Below are 21595 nucleotides of genomic sequence, written 5' to 3' on the forward strand. Positions count from 1 at the left end.
AGTAAACTGTATGGAATCTTGGATCTCCTTGGTTGGTTGTATTTTATACTGTACAAAAAGATAAATAAATAAATAAAAATAAATAAATAAATTATCGAAATGTAATTTCTGAGTTGGGAAGATAATTTTAATCTTTGATTTGAGGAATGATTCATTTTGAATGAAACGTCAAGTTGTCTTCGTTGAACATAAGTGAAAAACCGGAAATTTTTGTAGAAAGTCGGGACAGCCAGAGAGAAACAGAAAAACCGGGACTGTCCTGCGAAATACGGGATGTATGGTCACCGTAATCTAAAGGTTACACGATGATAAATATTCGTATTTATAATCACTCATAATCATCATATTATAATTTGTAAGTTATAAAAAAAATTAAAAAAAACTTTTATCTTTGATTTCAATAAGAAATAAAAACTCAAGTAAGCTTCGTAATAGAACGAGAGATTTTTATAAGAAAAATCGGGACGTCCAAAAATACGGTAAATGTCCCGTAAATTACGGGAAAAAAAGGTAAATTTAAGATGGTCTTGAGCCTTTGATTTTTTTTTTTTTTTTGATAGAAAGTGATCAGCTGATAGACCAGAGTGAAGTTTATCAAGTTTTTGACCAAATATTTGACTCGTTTCGATTTCGCCTCAATGTTTATGGGAACAACTTGTACTAATGTATTTTTCCCCTTTACTTTCAAGCGTATTCATCTTGTAAAACCTATCATCAATATCCATCTCTTGCAAACTTGAGGTATGGCTGTATGTATAAACAAAGATTTTCGATGGAAAATCCTCAAGAAACTTCGTGAACGAAACCAAGATGAGAAAAGTTTCTTAGGCATAATATTATTGTGTAAGAAGTGGTTTTGTATTTATCTTCATTTCTCTGTGCCGGTTTCCTTTGGAAAAGTTTCTAATGTTAAATGTGTATTATGGTATACTTAGAACTTAAATGAAAACCTACATGCATTTATTAAAAACATACGTTTTGTCATCTAGTTTTATATATTTGAACAAAGTAAAAGTCAGTATTAATGAGTGCTCACACGCTCACTGGGAAAATTGTTATAACTATTCTTTTTATAGGCAAATTTCAATTTCTTGCTCTGTCGGGCTATAAATTGTAGAAAATCCCTACCATGTCTGCATTATAATTGTCTTTTCTTTCATTTTGTTGTTCCAATACTAGTGAATGAATGAGTACCAGTCATGAGAACGTTTAGTTGCACTGCACTCTACAAAATTCTGTGCAAAAGACGTTACATTCTTAAAGCGATTCGGCTTAGAATTTTGTATTCTCATTGCAATTTAGTGTAGAATTTTGTATTCTAAAGGCGATTCATCCATCCAACCAAACAATTGAAATTCTTACTGCTCCATTCCATGGCTTCATGGGTTTGTTAACACATTTCTGCTAATCAGAAGGTTTTTCTTAGCATTTGTGTTCAGCCATTCAAAAATGACTAGCAAGTTTCTGTCAAAGAAGCCCTGGAAATGACTGTGGTATCATCACGAGGAGAGACAAAAGTTGGATAAAATTTTCATCCCATGTATATATTGGGAAAGAGTCATGGCTGGATCTTGAATCCTGTGAACTACGCGGTTGCAGGGGTGCCAACTGAAGGGAGGGAATTTCCAGCAAAGAAAACAACGGTAATGGAAACCAACAAGCATAATAATAGTCAAAAATATATAAAAATATCAATTTTTTTGGACTAAACATCCAAACAACAAAGTATTGAGATTAAAAATAAAACATTTTAAACTAAATAAAAAAATTCACTCTCTCTCTGTTAAATAAACAACAGTTGGAATGGTCCTTCCTATTACATAAATAATAAATATTCTCTTTAAAAAAACAAATAAAACCCGGACTCTCTTTAAAATAATAAACCGATTGGGGCGTAAATATTCTCTTTAAAAAAATAAAGCCCAGACTCTCTTTGAAATAATAAACCGATTAGGGCATTATAAATTATACAAATACCACGCCACAACAGGCAAATTGCCCAACGAGGTGGCTGTCTTAAGAACATCATGGATCGCCGAGACGTTTTTTTTGGAGGCCCTACCTACTACTGCTACACCACACATGCACCCCCCCCCCCCCGCGGAACCCCCAACGAATCGGTACATGTGGGAATGTGCGTGTACGTGTAGTGAAACCTGACGTGAAGTTTTTTTTTGTTTCTCTGTAATGCTTGTTATGTGCAGTGCTGCCATCTGCCACCAGTTTTTCTAACTATGAGTGAAGTGTTATGATTGAATGATTTATCGTTGTAGGACTGTTGCTCTCTGTGGCGAGACTTTTTAACGGGGAGATTGGCTCGCATTTGCGCCTTGAAGTTGGGAACCACAGAAAACCAACTTCAGCCGACCAAGAAATGATAACAAATAAAATAATAACTAAATCAGAATGATACAACCTGACTTAAAGAATTTGCAAAATAATCTACGGAATGCACGCTTACACACAAAGGATTAACAATACAAATGCAACTCCACAACAGGCAAAATTCCCAATGAGGTGGCTCATACAATACAAAGCAATGTGTGGCTAAATCAAATTTCAAAAAGACCTAAATCTAAAAAACCAAGAAAAAAGATATAGCTTAACGGGTTTCAAAAGTAACTCGTTTGCAATCCCTGCTGAACTAGCGCCACCTGGTTCTGTGGAAGAATCTAGAACAAGCCAGAGAGGAAATGACAATACAACTTGCGCTATCTTCATAGAATGATCTGGAAAAAGAGGGTAGTGATACGGCAATCGCCTGGGCTTGGCAGCGTATTGTCGGAAAAAAATGCCAAAATTGGCGGCAGATTATAGTATAGCTGTTCCAATATTACTATACAATATAGCAATAAGGACACCAAGGTCGAATCTTTGTAAATTGTGGATGGCGATATGACATTGGTTCATTTGGTGCCAAACGTGGTGAACTGAGCTTAACATTTAACGGACACCCCCATCCCTTCCCCACAAAAATAGACTTGTCAGTCAATTGGGGGACTGGCACTAACGCCACGGGCACAATCACTCCTCACTACTGTTTCTCTCCCAGGATCCCTCACTTAAAATGCACCCGAGTATTTTCCAGGAATCTTGCTGCCTTTCCCGGGATCCTGTAGCAAATGAGCTGAATATTTCTAGCTGAACACACAGTTATTTCGACCAAAAATAATTTTCTGGTCTCTATGTTATTTTAAGGCATACCAGGTATATTTTTAGGCTATTGATACTGCTGTCACCTTTGAACAGACATTCATGAACATACACAGGCTACTCGTTAATAATTATTGTATCCTTCAGTTGTCTTGTACCCAAGGAGTTGTTACATTTCTATGGTGCCTAGACAGGGTTTTCTTTAGGAAAGTACAGGAAAAAAACTGAAAAAATCATGATAAGAAAGAAAGGTAGATCAGCCAAAAACTTACTGTAAATACAGCCAAATCCGTTGTAACAAACTCCAAGAGACCGGAGAAATCACTTCGTTATAATGAAATTTTGTTGTGAAGGAATTATAGGTTTTAGCATTGTTCCTATGTAAACTTATCTGAGGGTTTAGAAAAGTGTTCATTAAAACTAGATTTTTTTTTACTATAACAGTATTCATAAAAATGGGATTCGACTGTATTTACAAAAAGTGGAGCGGAGAAACATCTGTATTCCTATATATTTGAGAAATTCTTCTGTAGATTTCCAACAATAAAGAGGTAGAAATATAGTTGAGGACAGACAGTCAAGCCTTGCTATCCTAAGCAAATTTATGATGCTGTGTATGAAGCCTCCTAAGATAAAAAAATTGATGCTTTTGGCAAAAATACTGCTTTGAAAATTTCTCAAACTGCAGAGTTTCAAGTTCCTTTGCTGTTTAGTCACCTGACACAAGATACTGTTTAAAATAAACACGGTTAGTCAAATGCTACAGAAAGTCATCTATGATGTACAAAGTTCAATGAATCTCATTGAAAGTGTCCAAGGGTTTCTTGACATGGGCGGAGATACAGGGGGGGGGGATGCCCCCCCCCTAGCCTCAAAGGTGGAGTCGACAGATCTAATGCATATATGTATAGATGAATCAACATCATCATCTTGCCCCCCCCAGCAATAATGACCGTGCCCCCCCCCAGACTTCCAAGTCTATCTCCGCCTATGTTTCTTGAAAACACAAAGGTCTGATGATGGAGTCAATGGTGTTATTGCAGACACAACAGTGCTTACATACAAATAAGTGCACCAAAGGAACATAAAAAAAAATTCTCTTATATGAAAGTGAGGATGGCTATATTGGGGCTGGGAAAAGATCTTTCAAAGTAAACTTTTTTTATGTTGTGCTTGACAAAGTGATCACATCACTGAAAGAAAAGTTCAAGCTTTTTTTCTTTTTTTTATGGAAAACCACAGCAAAAGCTTTGAATTTCTATGTCAAATTGACGATATGTAAATATGGGATAAAGAGGATTTGAAGAAAGCATGTTTGCGTCTTGAAATTTTATAGTGATGAAGAGGAACGTAGCATTGATGGAAATGATTCCCTTCAACGAACTCCAAATATTTGCAACTATGTTTACCTCTGGTACCTTTCCAGCCAAAGCCTTATCTTTCATCACAAAAAATGCTATATGGATTCATTTCTGAACATTTTTGTAAGCTTAAGAATACAGCTGCTCACTCATCCAATGCCAGTGGCAAATGTAGTTTTTCAAATTTAACATTAATAAAATGCTTATTTAAGATCAAGTATAAGTCAAAAACGATTGCATGGACTAGCTTTGATGTCCATTAAAAATAGCAATTATAAGCAATTTGTCAATGCAATAATAAGGGATTGTTAAACTGAAGGCCAGAGAAGTCTCTTCATAGCATGAATGTTGGAGTAACAACAGAAACAAGAAGTTTCGACTTATGTTTCAATTGTAATTATCAAAATAAAAATGTTGATATACCTTACTTATTTGATTTACATTGAAGTTATTAATTTCCATTAAATTCAATGGATGACAGTCAGGAGACCTAGCCGCTGTGGTGGTCAATTGGTCATAGTGACAGACTCGCATCGCGGCGACCCAGGTTCGAGCTCCACTGTCGCCACGGTGGTGGTCAGCGGAAGTTGGTTTTCTGTGATTCCAAACTTTGAGGCGCAAATGCGAGCCAATCTCCCTGTTAAAAACTCTCACCACAGAGAGCAACAGGCCTACAAATAGTACAAATATTCAAAACATTACACTTCACTTCTAAAATATAGATGGCATCACTGAAAAATCAGACAACACTAGATACGCATTCAGAATGTTAGGTACACATACTCAATCTTCCGCCACAACTCATTAGGTAGTAAATTGCTCATTACAACAGACCTGAGTTGTGCTCAGTTTAAAAAAAAAAAAAATCGGGAGATCTTCCTTGTTAGGGGTGTGTATTTAATAAAAATTGCTCAAATATAATTATTATTAACATCAATAGTTATAGTTTTGCCATTGGTCATTAATATTCTTGGGTAACCTATGTATATTGAAGGAAATTGATTGTAATTGTTATGATTCTTTGCAGAATGCTACACTATTATCATTGAGGGGGGTAAGAGTACCAAAATATTATTTATTTATTTATTCAATATTGTTTGGCCGAGGCCTATACAAGAGGATGCGGAAACTATGTATGGTGAAAATGACGGTTTATGATACATGAAAATTCAGAAATCGTAGTACAATCTACAATATTTGATGGTAGGTTGTTCCAGTTGATAATAGTTCTTGGGAAGAAACTAAATTTGTGACAGTCTGAAGAGGCAAAGATGGGCTGTAATTTTTGGGAGTGATTGAGTCTAACAGAGAAATGTGAGGGTTTGATTTGAATGTTGGAAGTGATGATATTAAAAAAACCCTGGAGGATTTTGAAAAGAAAAGTGAGAAATAAGTCTAAGGGAGGAGAGTGGTTGTGGATATTGAGTTGGCACTTGAGTTCCGATATGGAGACAGATGAAGTCGAACAGTTAAAAATGAAGCGAGTGGACTTCTTTTGGATAGATTCTAATTTGTCTGTTAGTTTGAATGTGGGGATTCAGACTTCACAGGCATAAGAGAGAATAGGGAGAATATGTCTGGTAGCACACGAGACGGACATGACGGGTGGAGTTTTTCAGATTACGGCGAAGGAAAAGAGTTTTTGGAGACATTTATTAAAAGTATAATCAACGTGAAGATTCCAGCGGAGATCGAAAGAGATTATTATGCCCAGGTATTTATAATGGGAAACCTCAGAGATCAAAGAATTGTTTATCGAGTAAGGGAAATCGTGGGGAATTCTTTTACGGGTAACTTTCATGAAAACTTTTTGAGGAGTTAAGGGGCAGATTCCAGGTTGAGCACCATTCGGAAATAATGTTAAGGTTGTGTTGGAGAGATTCTTGGTCGGAAAGATTGGACATTGTTTTGTAGATGACACAATCATCAGCGAAGAGTGATACGGCAGTTTAAGGAGTCAGGTAGGTCATTTATGTAAATTTGAAATAGTAATGGCGAGGGGACCGAGCCCTTACTATTGCCTCAGGAATATTCATGTAAATTTTCAAGTCATTCTGACCAGTGGTTCTTATTTTACAGTGTTTTGAGATCAGAACTTTAGTTATAATCACCCTGTGTATTGTAAATCATTGGTAATTAATCTGCATTAATTTATGCTTAATTAACACATTGTATTTGCCTAGTTATCACAGTTTTTGCAAAATAGTCTTCCTAATTAAGCATATCGAAAGTAACTGGAGAAAAAGTCTTTCTTATAAGGTAAATATTAAGATAAATTTTAAACGCAGAACAATTCCTTGAGTTAACCTATAAAGTAATTAAATTGTAAAAGTTAGTTTTTATTAAAATTTAAGAAATATTTATTGATTAATTAGTATGGAAGTAGTGTTAATTACATTAATAAACATTACATTTTAATTCATTATTACAAGTTTGAATAATTTTTTCCTGAAATTTTATTTTTTTAATATAAATACTATTTAAACCAAAAAACCCCGGTTTTTTCTAAAAAAAAAACCAAACATTTTTTTACCAACCCTGGAAGTAATTGTAAAGGTGAGAACTAGTAGCCTATGTTGTTTTTTTCATTGTTCTCGAGCACAGACTTTGAAACCACTTATATCTCAAATTTCATTTGCATTTATTGGTTTTTGCGGCCACTAGGGACTCATATATTGGAAAAGTTAATCTATGACCAACCTGTATATATATATATATATATATATATACACACACACACACACACACACACAGGGTGTCCTGTAAGGGCTGCACGACATTTATCTCATCAACCGTTTATCGTAGAGGTATGATTCCAATTTAAAAAATGCTCAACGGGAATTCAAAAATTACCCTGTATCAGTTTTGAGAGTGGAAATAGTGTGTAAAAATAAAAAATTTTAACATTTTTATCCAGTCCCTCTGTGCTCTAACCTCCAATTAGAAAGTTGTTGCCCTTTTTTGCCTGATACCAACAAAAAAAATCTATGTTTCTAAGTTCAGTATTCACAGAGATATTCAAATTAGAAAAACTGAGGAAATTTGAAAAAGAACAGTGCTAAGTGCGGGTAAAATGCGTTTTAAACGTTAAATATTTTTATTGGCCTCAGGCGAGATAGGGCAACAACTTTCTAATTGGAAGTTAGAGGATGGGTGACTGCATAAAAGTTTAGTTTCTTATTTTGTTACACACTGTATTTTCACTCTCAAAACTGGTACAGGGTAATTTTTGAATGCCTGTTTATCATTTTTCAAATTGAAATCATACCTCTATGATGAACGGTTGATGAGATAAAGGCTGTGCTAGCACTTACAGGACACCATGTATATAACATATGAAACTTGTGATGACTACATTCAACTTTTTCACTCTCAGTGACTGACAGACCACTGTCATCTTTCACTGCCAGAGCTTATTTGACTGGAACTTCAGTTCGAATTTGTTTCTCTGAACAGGTGGACAAATTTTGTTTCGACAAGAAAGTGCTAAGAAACCTACTCATTCATGGAAAGCTATTGTCCATAAAACCATGGAAATGAGCAGTAAGATCATATTTAAGTTTCAATTGCCTCAAAGCAGAATGGTTTGCATCATTCTCCAACAAGCCCTCAGTGAATGAAAATCTTCTGTAGTTGAAATTCCCATGATATTGTTTTTTACATTTTTCTTAAAAATTCTTTCAAAAATTGTTTACAGCAACACTGATTGTTCTGTAACATATGCCTTTGTTTTTGGCTTATTCTGCTTTGGGATTTAATTGTTAGTCAGGCTTAGTCACTTTTGAGAACACAAAATTCTGTGTAAAAATCTGAGTTGATTAAAAGTCATGATTTTTTTTATTTAAAAGTTTTTTTTTCCATTTAAATTCAATATTAAGTCATTTTTATAACTCATTTTTAATTCTATATTTAAAATGCTAACTTATTAGGGGTATTGAATAGTTTTCATAATAGTTATATACAGTTCTCATTTTTTTAGCTTATAGACAATGTTAAGCTCTAAATATCTTGCTTAAAAAAAAACTAAAAATCTCAGTTTAGCATACCAATGTCATTCAAGCACAAATTATTCTATGTTTATGACAGTATTGAAATTATACTCAATATAAAATTAAAAGCACATAGTCACATATATGCAATCTACATGGGTCTAGGTCAATTCGTCGCGTTCAATTTGTCGCACCATCAATTCGTCGTGTTGAAAACTCATCGTGGTACAAATTTGTTGCAGGCTCATTTCGGCGCGGTAAAAATTTGTCACAGGCTCATTTCGTTGTGGTACAAATTTGTCGCAGACTCATTTCGTCACTGTACAAAGTTTTAGCGAAGCCATTTTGTTGCGACAAATTTGAATTGCTTTAAAATTCATGTTTGTTGTGATCTTATAAATAGGGTAGTTGCTTTATACGTAAAAAATTGAACTAAGTTTTCTCATTGAAAATGTTCCCCCTTCCCCATCTGTTTTAATTTTTAATGAAGGAATTAATTTTAAATGAAGGAAAGTATTCATTGAAGTCATCGAGGGACATTGGAACGTACACCAAGATAATAAATTGGGATCAAATAAATTTTAAAAATTTAGTTTCCATCGTATAGGCAGCGTTTCCCGCTTTCTGTAGGGATTTCCATTTCTTGCAGCAAGGGGCATTGGGGGTGCACATCGAGATAATAAATTACGATCAATGTACCCCCAGCATGATTTCCGTAATTTACTATTAAATGTATCCATGCAGAAAGTATATCTTTAAGGAATTTTTTATCGATAATGTATCTCAGTTTTATGTGTAACAGCTGCGAAAAGTCTTATTTTCAAATTATTTTTTTGCAATGCAATGTACATTTAAAATCACTTTGTATTATCACACCAAAATAATATTCAAACACTCTGACCACAGGCACCAGAAACTGGGGGCTGATGCCATTTGAGCCCTCCCCCCCCCCCCACTCCAATATCTCATGAATATACAATGCAATGCGCCATTTCTCTGGGTGCTCATACCCATTTCATAAAGTACGCTGGGTACCCACAGCTTCCGTCTCTGACACCACTGCAAATGTCAATCGATTTTTGATTTTTTTTCCAACTCTAAAGTAAAAAGAATGAAATCAGACTTAATTAGCCCATTGTAAGTAACTTCATGTACATGACACTCATACAGTTCCTTATTGACACTCATGCAGCCTATGATTTTTCCCTCTCATTATTATGGACTCGTGCTGTATATACATGCAGTACAGTGATACCTCAGTTAACGAATTCCTTGACTTATAAATTTCTCAGCTAGCAAAGATTTTTATTTACTTTTTTTTGCCTTGGCTAACGAATATTTTCATTGATGTGGATGCATGCACTAATATTAAACAGCTGGGTCATGAGCTGAATTTCCATGTCAATCATAGAATGAATTACTGTCACTTGAGGCTCATCAACTCATATCCACCTCGGAATCTTTTTTCACATATATTTTCACTTCTCTTTCTGAAATTTTTTGAACAGTTTCATGTGAAATGAAAGATTCAGCTTGTATAACATGCATTGAAAAGAAAACTTAAGTTTTCAGAGCATGCATTCTTTCAGTGCGAGTCTCTAAGTATCAAACTGAACAGTCTTTACACTCTAGGAGCTTATCTTTTTCATCTGCATGTATGAGACACAGAAATAAGCTGACCAAATCACAAATAGATGACGACACACATGAACTCGAATGGGTCAACATCAGATGTAGTAGACTAAAGCTGATGTGTTGGTTGTGTAGAAATCTCTTCAGTATTTCATTTTCCTATAATTTCTTATTTGTCCAATTTGAAGCTGTATATTTTAGCCTTCGACAGTTTTTGTCTTTTTTATAACACTCTTTGGGGTTTTAAAAACTTATCTTTTCAAATTTTAGGCAGAACCTGGAACAAATTAAACGGTTTTCCATAAGTTTCATGGAAAGTCACGTTTTAACTCTTTAACGCCCAGATAGAAAACCTGGGAGGGTCGTGAAAATACCAAGTTTTTTGTGTTCGAAGTGGACTCGTCCAAATTTCGGCCACTTTGCCTCTCCCCACCCTATCTCCATGAGTTTCTATTTTTGCCACCCTTTGCATTGACGTTCACCCTTTCATTTCAATGGATAAGGGGGTAATTTGTCTACAGAAAACACCCCTTTCCTCACAGCATTATCTTTTTGTAAAATGCATTGAGTACCCTTAGTCCATCCTCAAGGAACATTCTAGTACATCAGCTTTTTAAAATCCCATTGATAGGGCGTTGCAGTTGTCTTTTCCGTTCCCGCCTCTGACAAGAGCTTTCATCTTCTTTCCCGTTGGTGACGAAAGCCCACCAAAACATACCCATACCCCCTAGCTGGGCCGACTTTAGGCGGTTATGGGCATTAACCTACTCGGCCGACTTCAGGCGATCTGGGCATTATAGAGTTAACTAACAAACATGATTCTGGAATGAGTTATTTTTGTTAGCCTAGGTATATCTGTAATTTTTATTGGTTGCTTATCAGAATGTGGTACAGCAATTTTTTTCAACTGTCAAAACACTCCCACATGAGGTTTGGTTGTTTTCTCATCCCTAATTGGCATTCATCCTGATAACCAATCAGTACCCAGTAATTTGTAATACAGCAATGCTCTAAAATTAAACAATAGATGGGACCTATGATAACCGTGTAATTAGAGGCATCAGAAGTGTTTTAGACCTATTGGTACTCAGCTTGAACCTTATGTAAAAGATTTTGATTTTTAAATTAATTCTAGGGGGTGCTTGACACTGTGCTGCAAAATACTGCACTCCTGGCTCAGACACCAATGTGTGTAAGTCTGAGTATAATGTTGCATATAAGTACTAGTTATTTGGGATAAGTGCTTGAGTGGTATAGTGGTATAATGCTCATCTTCCACCATGAAGGTTACTGTTAAGGTCTACAGGTTTGAATTCAGGGGAAGAACATCAAAAACAAGCTCTTTACCTACTGAGCCTGGGACAACCACCGATAGATAGCGCCTACATTTCTCATCCAACTCCACGTGCCAGAGTGGCGCCATGGTAAGATGCTTGTCTACAACCATAAATGTTGCTATCAGGTCCCAGGCTGGAACCGTGGGAAGAATATTGATAACAAGACATTTTCCCTAATGAGCTTGAGGCAACTACTGATAGATGGCATGTTCATTTCCATCCCAACTCATTTATTGCAGTAAATTACAATACAGCAATATGGCCAGAGTTGGTGTGTGTTGAAGTAATAGTAGTAGTTATCTGGGATAAAAGATAAAAATTTGGGTTAAATACCTGTCTTTAAGTAAAAATGGCAATCAAAGCTGCGATGCACGATGTACTAAATTTTAAAAAACTTTTCTTTTTCATACCAATACATATGCACTGTCTGGGCTAAGCATATCCATAACTAAAGGCTTATGATGAAGAAAACACCAGTAATTAGTTAATAGTTGCATCAAAGAGGGCAATTCTCAAAGTTTGAGTTCAATTAAGGCGAATGTGAGCACCATTTTAGTTGCTCTGCAGAAGTCTGGACAGTACTCGATTTCTTGTTAAGCAGTTAGTAACATTTGAGTTGTTATTAAATCATTTGCTTCAGAGATAGGCTATGGATATCGGAGGCCCCACATTCCACTTAGTTTCTGCACAGCATTTAACATCCATCACTAATTTAAATTCAGATAGTCAAAGCACATACTGAACCTTGGTTACTTTGTGGCATCAACATGCTGGCTGGCAACCATGTGCGACTTCTGCTAAAAGCATCATAGAGCAGCTGTCAACATTGCACATTCTCAATTTCAGTAGAAAACTTTGATAAAAAAAACCTTGGAGTAATCCTCTATAGACTGTGCAGCACTTTCATAACTAAGCATATATGGTTGTCTCTATACAAACCATTACTTTTGGACAGGGCTGTCTTAAGAGCATCACAGGGCCCCGGGCCAAGGGATTTTCTGAGGCCCAGGTGGGCCCTTGCATTAAGACGGCACTGCTTTTGGATACATTTAGCTTGGGCACCCTGTGTACAAAATTTATTTTCTGCATGTCTATGTGTGTATAAACAAAACTATTTTCGTTCTTCTTAGAATATACCACACGGTATAGTGTTGATTGAATTTTATACGTGTGTTTACAATGTTGAGATATAGAATGAATTATAAAGCAGGCTCTTGACAAATCAAAAAAATATTAGGTGTCAGCCAAACTTCTTGGGAGCCAAGAATGATTTTAATCTTAAAAATCAGTCCTAAATAATGTTTTTTCTTTACTTTTCGAAAACTTTATATCATTTTTCTATGTTAAAAGGCGCACTGTCATGAAATCAGAAAATTTAGTGGTGGACTCTAATTTAGCAATAACATACTGGAAATTTTAGGCATCAATACCAATTTTCTAGTCGCCATGGTAACTTTTCACTTGTCAATCGCTGTTTTTGAGAACTCCAGTTTTAAATGGGAAAATTCCATTATATCTCCATTTTTTCAGGTAACAGTTTGTGTGATGCTGTTGACTTTTTGCAGAAGGAGAATCTCAAACTTCGTGTTCAGAATGCCAAACTTGAAAATGAAATTGTACAGAAAGAGTCAAAGTTAGTTTATTTCTGTTTAATTAAAAAAAATCCATTTTTTTAAATTATGCAATGTATCATTATAGTTGGTTAAAAATATTCTCAACTTTAATTCAAGATTGAAAACATTTGAGTTATTAATCTAATACCACAATTCAATGAATCTTATTGTGTTTAACATAAATACAGGATGAATCCATAATTTATGTACTGTGAATCCTGCTTGATTTTTGACTTGACTGCTCATTTTTTGCAATGACTAAGGTCTTAGCCAGAAATGGTTTTTTTTGGGGGGGAGGGACTAGACCAATTGTTTGGGAAGGAATTAAGTAGCAGGATGGTAAGCTTGATCAAACGATTTAGTCTATAATACTCCTCTCTTAACATTTCGAGGAAGAAGAGTGGTTCCCAAGATCCTCCACTCTGGCTACAGCCCTGATCAAAGTGGGAAAATTTTTCATGTATCAAATATGTTCTAACACTTCTTTTGGGGCTCTTATAGAAACAGCCTTACAAGTACAAATAATCTCTTATGCACCAGTGGATGTTAGAAAAAGCTGACAGTGCAAGTGCATCAGAAATCAACTCTCAAAAATTGCTATTTTTGTAAAAAACTAAATCATTACTCAGGGCAAAAGATGCAGTTATCAAGAGACCAAGTCCATATTAGACGGACACTGCATTTGTGAACCTCAAAATTCTATTAACCCTTTCACTACCACATTATGAAAAAATGAAATAATTATTACATAAATTTTTTGGTAGGTCATTTTAGTTCTAATTAAAGTCTAAAAATATATTTAAAAAATAATTTAGTAGACAACAAATTAATTAACCTGGTACCTGAATTTTTTTTTCAGCACTATACACTTACAATAAAAATAAAAAACACCAATTTGAATATGTTGAATAATATAGTTGCGTGAATATTTATTTTACCACAAAGAAAGCCATGATTTGTTTCATACATTTCATCACCTCAATACTATGATAACTCAAAAATTTATGAACTTTAGGTAAGTGCAAAAAATTACACATTTTACCATGCACTTCGATATACTATAACTAGGAGAATTCTGTATTATAAGTCTTAGCAAAGTTGCTATTTCTTTCTATGTGATATAATGTTAAATATACACTTCATTCAATGTTTAAACATGTTTTTCTCAAAGCATCTAAAATTGAGTTATCTAGTTGTAGTACTGACCCAAAAATTTGTTAGGGAACATTTTCTAAAGCAGTGGTATAAACTGTAAGCACTTTTACATGGGTGAAACATCTAATTCAATTTTATTTATCAAAACATTTAATAAACTAGTCTCGTGCTTGTGCTCTCATCTGGTAATCGTAAAGTAGTTTTATACAGCATTTTTCTTCAAAATACCAACACCCAACAATGCATGTGAGGGACGTTACTCGAATTAAAAAATTAGTGGTACTTTAAAGTATTGTCATCATCAAAGTTACTGATTTATTTTTATTATTCAAAATTATTATTCTAAGTTATTATTATTCAAATTTTGTTATTATTATTCAAAGTTGTTATTATTCTTTTCAAATTTACTTTTTTTTTATTTTCCTCGAGGGGCCACGGAACCCCTGGTGAGTTTACGCGGAGCACCAGTTGAAAACCACTGCTTTACATCAAAGATATGCCTGATTATATTGGGAAACTTTTTAGTCTCATAAAAATAGTTTTCAAACACTTGCAATTCTCTAACATAAGGTGTAGCAGAGTATATATATACAAATAATAATGCAACAAAATCGACGTTACGAATTAATGATGAAATTAACTTTAATTAGAAAATAAAATGAAAAGGAAAATCACATTACAGACTTGAGCCTGCACACAACTTACTTTCCACGAATACACACATGGACTGGTGACAAAATGAAGTGGTTGGTAGTAGAACATACTGTGGTTGCCAAGTTACAGCCAAAGTTGGGGTGATATTGTAACTCGATACAAACTAAAATGGGAAAATAGACATTAGCTGCATTCAGTAAAACATGTCAGACGACATGTGATATCTGCAGGCATGTTTGTTTTTTGTGGGGCAGTTTATATATCCAATAAGTATCACAAAAGAAGTAAAAATAAAAAGCGTGTTGAAAATACACACGTTTGTTTACCTACAAGATAATATATTCCCATGAAGGTTGTTTTTTTTACTTTAATGCTTGAAAAGATTTCAATTAATTCACTGAATTAAGTTTTCAGTTATGCAATAATACTTTCGTTCCTAATTAGTGTAAGTTTTTAAAAGGATATTTTCCTTATTTTTATTCATTTAGCTCTTCAGGCTCATCTGAGCCACTTTTGGTTTCAGAAAAAAGGCTGTTTCAGTTACAAGATGAGCTAACAGAAATGCACCGGAAAAAAAGTGAGGTATGTTTAATATTTATAATACATTCCATAATGTGTATATATTTTTTTTATATCCAAGTATATATATAATGTTTTTCCTGTATGCTAGAAGAGCTGCTGTATTTTGTGAAATCCCAATTTTCTATTTTGTTTTTTGGCTGATTAACATGTAATGATCTAAAACTTAAAAAAAATGAACAAACTCAGCAAGTGCACAGGAAACAGGAGTTAATCACTGTGCTTTTTCTATTTTCACTGAAGTAGCATTATTCACCCACACCTGACTGATGACATCACCGATGAATTGGAAAAGGACGATATCACCCATGTGGCATAACCTGCATTGAAATCCTATTGAACATGTGAATAATTAATAATATAATTTCCTTTGCTTGTGAGACTTAGGACTGTCATTCAGTAACATAGATAAGTTGGAAAATAATTGCCTGTTTCATTTTTAACTGATGCCCTTTTCTTCAGTCTCTATTATAGAAATAAAGTGACATCTCAATATCCAACTTCTCAACACTCATAGACTTATTTCTTGATCAACCTTGCTTTTCAAAATCGTCCATGGACACCTTAATATTAACACTTCTCATTTTTTATTGAACTCTACACAATTTGGATACAAAAAAAATTGATCACGAAACATATGAGAAATCAGTAAAATATAAAAGTTATCATTTAGCAATGCTTGCAAGATATGAAAATATTTTAGTAACAATTAAATGTCAATAATAACAATTACATCACAATATCAGAAAAATATTTTAAGCTTTCTTCATGTTATTAATGTTCACGAAAAAATCATGATTTCAAATTTTCAAGGAAAAAAAAGATTGTTTAATTATTAATTGGGGTTATAAATTCTAGTACATTTTTGGGAGCTAAATAAAGAAAAATGTTTTTTGCATCCACTGACTTTCAAAAATTTAGTTTTTTTCTTCAAACAATGACTGACTGGAATAACCTCCCATTCCATATTATCGAAAGTCTGAGGATTATTGATTTTGTTCATAATGCACAAAAACACTTATATCAGTAATGATCCTTACATTGTCTTGTATAAGCCTCTGTCACACAATATTGATTAAATAATTATTTTCATCACCGTTAGTTTACTTAAAAAGGTCATAGATCTCAAAGCATCACTGAAATAGTGAAGTTCAAAATGCTCTACTTTATTCATGGGTTGCAATAATGGAGTTGTGTTGAGTGAAAGAAGATGACTTTAAAGACCCTGGGTAATGAGTCAGAGCATTATCCATAACCAGTAAAACTTTGATTGGAAGATTATTTTCCAATCCTTCACTTCAGAGCTGAAGATTGATCCACTTAATGAACCAGATACGAGTGGCCCAAGCTTTGGTGTTGACCTACACATAGAGCCATAAGTGGCTCTTCTACACCATATATTTCTTGAAGGCTCATGAATTTTTTAATGATACAAGAACAAGGTTTCACTTTGAAATCTGTGCTTGCATTAACACACTACAAGAATGTGAGAGATAGTCTTTCATAGGCTTATGATATGGATGTTATCTCTCAGTCAGTGGCATCTTAACAGGTTAACCCAATGGACCCAAGACTAGAGCCCTGAGTCAAAAAAAGTCCCTAAATTATTGAAGGGTTTCGTTAACGGTTTCAATTTAATAATTTGTAGTGAAATGTATGATAGATTGATTATTTTCTTTTCTCCTATTTTTTTAATTTAGTTTGCACAACAGATCATAGATCTCCGGAATTCCTTAGATGATAAAGAGAGGGAACTTGCATCTAAATTGACACAGTAAGATTACTGAAATTTAATAACAGTTTTGTTTCAATATTTAATATATCATTTTAAACTATTCAAGTTATAGCTACCATAATGTATGTGGGTCACAGTTTGGAGCCCCAAGTGCACAAAGGGTTCTAATGTTAATGTAATAGACAAAATATTAAATTGAGGTAGGCTGGTTCTTCAAGACTGTATGGGCAGGGGCTTCAGAACAGCTCTTCTCAGGGAACCATGATGCTGTTAAGATGGCTCGACTTCAAGTGTTATATGTCATAAAGCTCTCAAAACATTACTGACAGTATCAAAGAAATATTTTACTTCTGTACTAAATGATTTAAAAAAAATTTAAATACTTTATAAAATGATGTCTTTTTTTCATTAAAAATATATGAGCACTACGAATATAATGATACATTCATAGTAACTTTTACTGTAAGAAAAATTTCAATTCCTTAAGGGAAGAACCCCAAAATAAATCTGAAAAGGAGAACATTTTGTAACCATAAACTTGAAGCTTAGCTTGACTTTCTCTAACTAAGAAGGTTCTCTCTAAGCTCCTACACCAGCTAAGAAAATGTGCCTCTGCCCACACTAAAAAAAATTAATCTGAGAAATATATGTGACTATTATATATATATGAATATAGAAATATATATGACTATGTATAATTATATGTGACTAGGTTTGGAGAATTCATTCACAGTTGGCTATTCCTCCTGACCTTGTTCTTTTAGAATCTTTTTCAGATCCCTATAGACATCACCTGACTGGTACACTTCACTTCTATCAAGGATATCAATACAAGCATTCTACATTTTTTATGAACTTGAAACAATCCTCTTTTTGCTGAGTTGAATCCAACAATTTTTTGAAATATGACGTACATGTACAAAGTGAAGGGCATTACTCACAAGATTGAATTTTTTTTTTACAGATTGCAATTAAACTTTGATAAAAAGAAAAGACTTAAGAGTTGCTCTCCTAATATTTTTCCTTACTAACAAATGGATATAAATTATGAATATAAATATAAGTAATAAGTGTTAGCTTTATTTTTATTTACTTTTTAATCAATCATTAAAATTTATTTTATGGTTAGACTGAAAGAAATGAAAGATGCTCTCAGTCAGTCAGAAGAAGGCATTAATAAATATAGACAGAAGGTTTCTGACAGTGAATCAAACTTACAGGTATTATTTATTCATATGTGTATCAAAATGAATTATATATATGTACAAGCTTTCTCTGATATTTGAACTTTTAGTAAAGAACACTTGAAGAATAACATTTTGAAGGAATTCTTATGAGGTGCATGTGGGGTCTAGTAATAGTTGTAAGGAACAACAACTAAGAAGAAAATTTTACACAAAAAAAATCACTTCTGTTAAATTGATCATTTTTTACACATGTATGTCATATAAGGGTTTCATTATTTCAATATTCTACAATAGATTTTTGTAAGAGTCATTCAGATAAGGTCTTAAAAAACAAACAGTGCCCTGAATTACACGAATCCTTGAAATTCTGACTCTACTGTATTTTGTTGTGTATTAGTTTCTTTAGAAAAGTAGAACCTCCCAAAAAAGGTAGGAATGTTTTTTGTTTTTGTTTACTGAGATTATGAACTTAATGGAGATGTTGAGCTATAGATGTTAGGTGGGACTGAAGAAATGGAAAATATGTAAAAAAAACATTATTAATTGATTTGTTTATTTATTTTTTTGGAAAGCAGTTTGAAAAATTTTAATGCATTGTGTTCAAGATACTTGTAATCAACCTGAAAGCAACAAAACTTAGTTTTGCCAAACTTAATGCTCATATTATGATTTTTTTCCTTCTAACATTTGAAACTCAACTTTTTTTTTCTGAAATTGAAAGATCAACATAATTGACAATCTTGTATGAATGTCAACAATTACAATGGCTTCAAAATACTTTAATGAGACAAATTGAAATTGTAAATGTTTGCATTGAATGGAAAGTATGTATTAAGCTTGGAAATGAATAATTGGAAACAGTTATTGTAAATACTATATTTGCTCGATTTTAATATACATTTTTTAAATCAAATCTGTTAATGTCAGTTGTATTAGAATCTGTGATATAATTGTCTACATTGAGTATATCATATGTCTTACTAATGACTGACTGTGTACTTGACAGCTAAGAAATAATGTGCATATTACATCTGAGCAAATACAAATCATCTTGTCAAAGCATTAGGAATGCTCTTTAGCATAGCACATGCTTTAGAATTTTAATGTTAAATCAACTCTCTGGTATTTTATGTAAAAAAATTTTTCTTGCCTGTAAATTTCTTTGACTTTTTTTATCATATTTTTTCTTTTAATGCTTTATATTTCTATTTTAATACTAATATTTTCAAATTATTTAAGAATAAAAGAAGGAACTTTTGCAAAAATAAAGTGTGCAACGCTTATGTAATTTATTTCACAGCTTGTGAAAGATGAATATGATGCATTATTGATGGCTTATTCAAACTTGGATGAGAAGAAACTCAAACTTGAGAAAGATCATCAAGATTTAATAAAGAAGTGGCTTGATTTTAAGGCACGAGATGCTGACAGGTTGAATGCAGAGACAGAAAAAATTCAAAAGTAATAAAATTCTTTGATTATGTATTTATTCTCAAATTAATGAAGTTTTATACCTTGTACTTTCTGTATATTCAAATTGTTAGAGTAAAAACTATACAAATATAATTCAGATCTTAGAGGAAAAGGGGCTATGTACAATATTAATTTGAATGTTTTCTTAAAATAATCTGCTTTTACATAACCAGTATAATTGATTTTAAAATTTAAAACAATAGTGATTACAATCATGTTTATGGAATGAATTATGATCATAAACCAAAGTTTAACTGCAACTATAATTTTTATATTTTTATAATTAGATGAGTGTGACCTCTTTCCATTAATGTCATGTATTTATAATTTTTTTTTAAGAGCTAAGCAAGAGAAATTGAAACAAGATCTGGAAGAAGCTGCTAGGGAGCCTGTTGTGATAGATCCAAAGAGGTAATGAAGTAAAATTTTATATAAGATAAATCACACATTCAGTGAAATTTTAAATTTGATGTATACTAATATTAATGCGTGCAGTCACATATTCTGAGTAATACAGGGTAATTCAAAATGAATGGTACAAACAATGAAACATGTCTTTGACTGCTATAATTTATATATTTCACACACATCAATCAACATAATGTGAAAGTTCAACTCTCAGAGTTTCATTCAGCGACAAGCCTTCTCTTAAATGTTCACTAGAGGTGCTGTTATTCAAAAAAAAAATGCAAAGCTTACTGTATGCAAGAAATATGCAAAAACTTTGCCTTCTAAGGTTTTTTTTACAAATTTTGAGATTATGGGAAGAAATTCCTCTCTCCCACAAGACAGTTAAAACAGCAGATAGGTGAGACAGTTGAATTTCCTGATAAATCTAGTATTTTAAGGAGCTCCAGATCAGGGGCGATGCAGCACAGGCTTTGAAAAATCTTTTCTGGAAAAAAAACATTTCTAGTGAACAATGTAAGAGATGACAACTTTTTGGTGTTGCCAAATGAGACTTCGGGAGTTAACCTTTTGCATTGTGGTGAAATATTTGAAATAAATTAATTACAGCAGTCACAGGAATGTCGACTTTTGTACCATTCATTATGAATTATCCTGTACTTTGAATGAACGTTTAAATTATATAAGAAATGTGATGGATTTTCACTTTAAGGTATACTGGGGTAAATGAAACTGGTATTTTTATTAATACAAATTTTACCCAGCATCTATGCTGAAAAAGTAAAAAAACAAATTGAAAATATGGGAGCAAATTTATTAAATTATGCTTTTTTAGGGCTAATGCTTTAAACTTATTTTCTTCAGTGTCTCCTTTTCAAAATTGATTATTTACGTTGGCCATGGGTTCTACTTGCTTCTCTCTCTCTCTCGATAAGTGAGGCAAGTGGAACCTATGGCCAATGTTCCCTCTAATTCTTTTTCACCTATATGGACCTGATTTTTCTATGCATGGCAAGGCAATCTGTCAGCCTTTAGTATGATTGTCTATGGTACATTTGGGATTTCCACTTGCACAGAATCACTTTTACTGTGCTCAGGCCCCATATGCACACAACCTACAGGGAACATTGATTTTAAAGCGTAATCAGACATAGGCATTCATAAAATGATTATCATAAACCAAAGTGTTAACACAGCTAAATTTATTTGAATTAGAAAAGCCTAAACTTTTTCTATTATTAAAATACAAAGCTATAATTAACAATCTCAGTATGTAGAAAACTCATTATGTAATAACCCACACTTAACATAAGGAGACA

General features: G+C 33.3%; 1 protein-coding gene across 3 annotated transcripts in view; it reads left to right on the forward strand.

The window, feature by feature from the left end:
• Positions 1 to 556: 556 nt before the first annotated feature.
• The window catches only part of LOC149085287 (autophagy-related protein 16-1-like), an 83155-nt gene continuing 62116 nt past the window's right edge, over positions 557 to 21595 (forward strand). Inside the window, exons 1-7 of one of the 3 annotated variants that reach the window (XM_089233220.1) lie at positions 557 to 843; positions 13003 to 13105; positions 15383 to 15476; positions 17174 to 17247; positions 18338 to 18428; positions 19696 to 19856; positions 20208 to 20279. In XM_089233220.1, coding sequence (XP_089089346.1) covers positions 744 to 843; positions 13003 to 13105; positions 15383 to 15476; positions 17174 to 17247; positions 18338 to 18428; positions 19696 to 19856; positions 20208 to 20279 — 695 coding nt within the window. In that variant the 5' untranslated portion in view covers positions 557 to 743. The remainder of the gene's footprint in view (positions 844 to 13002; positions 13106 to 15382; positions 15477 to 17173; positions 17248 to 18337; positions 18429 to 19695; positions 19857 to 20207; positions 20280 to 21595) is intronic. The other 2 variants (XM_089233219.1, XM_089233221.1) reach the window with 2 other exon arrangements.

This window comes from Pholcus phalangioides, unplaced genomic scaffold, assembly GCF_987345545.1.
Source record: "Pholcus phalangioides strain wild (caught in Gottingen) unplaced genomic scaffold, Ppha-v1.0 ptg000007l_1, whole genome shotgun sequence".
Lineage (NCBI taxonomy): Eukaryota > Metazoa > Arthropoda > Arachnida > Araneae > Pholcidae > Pholcus > Pholcus phalangioides.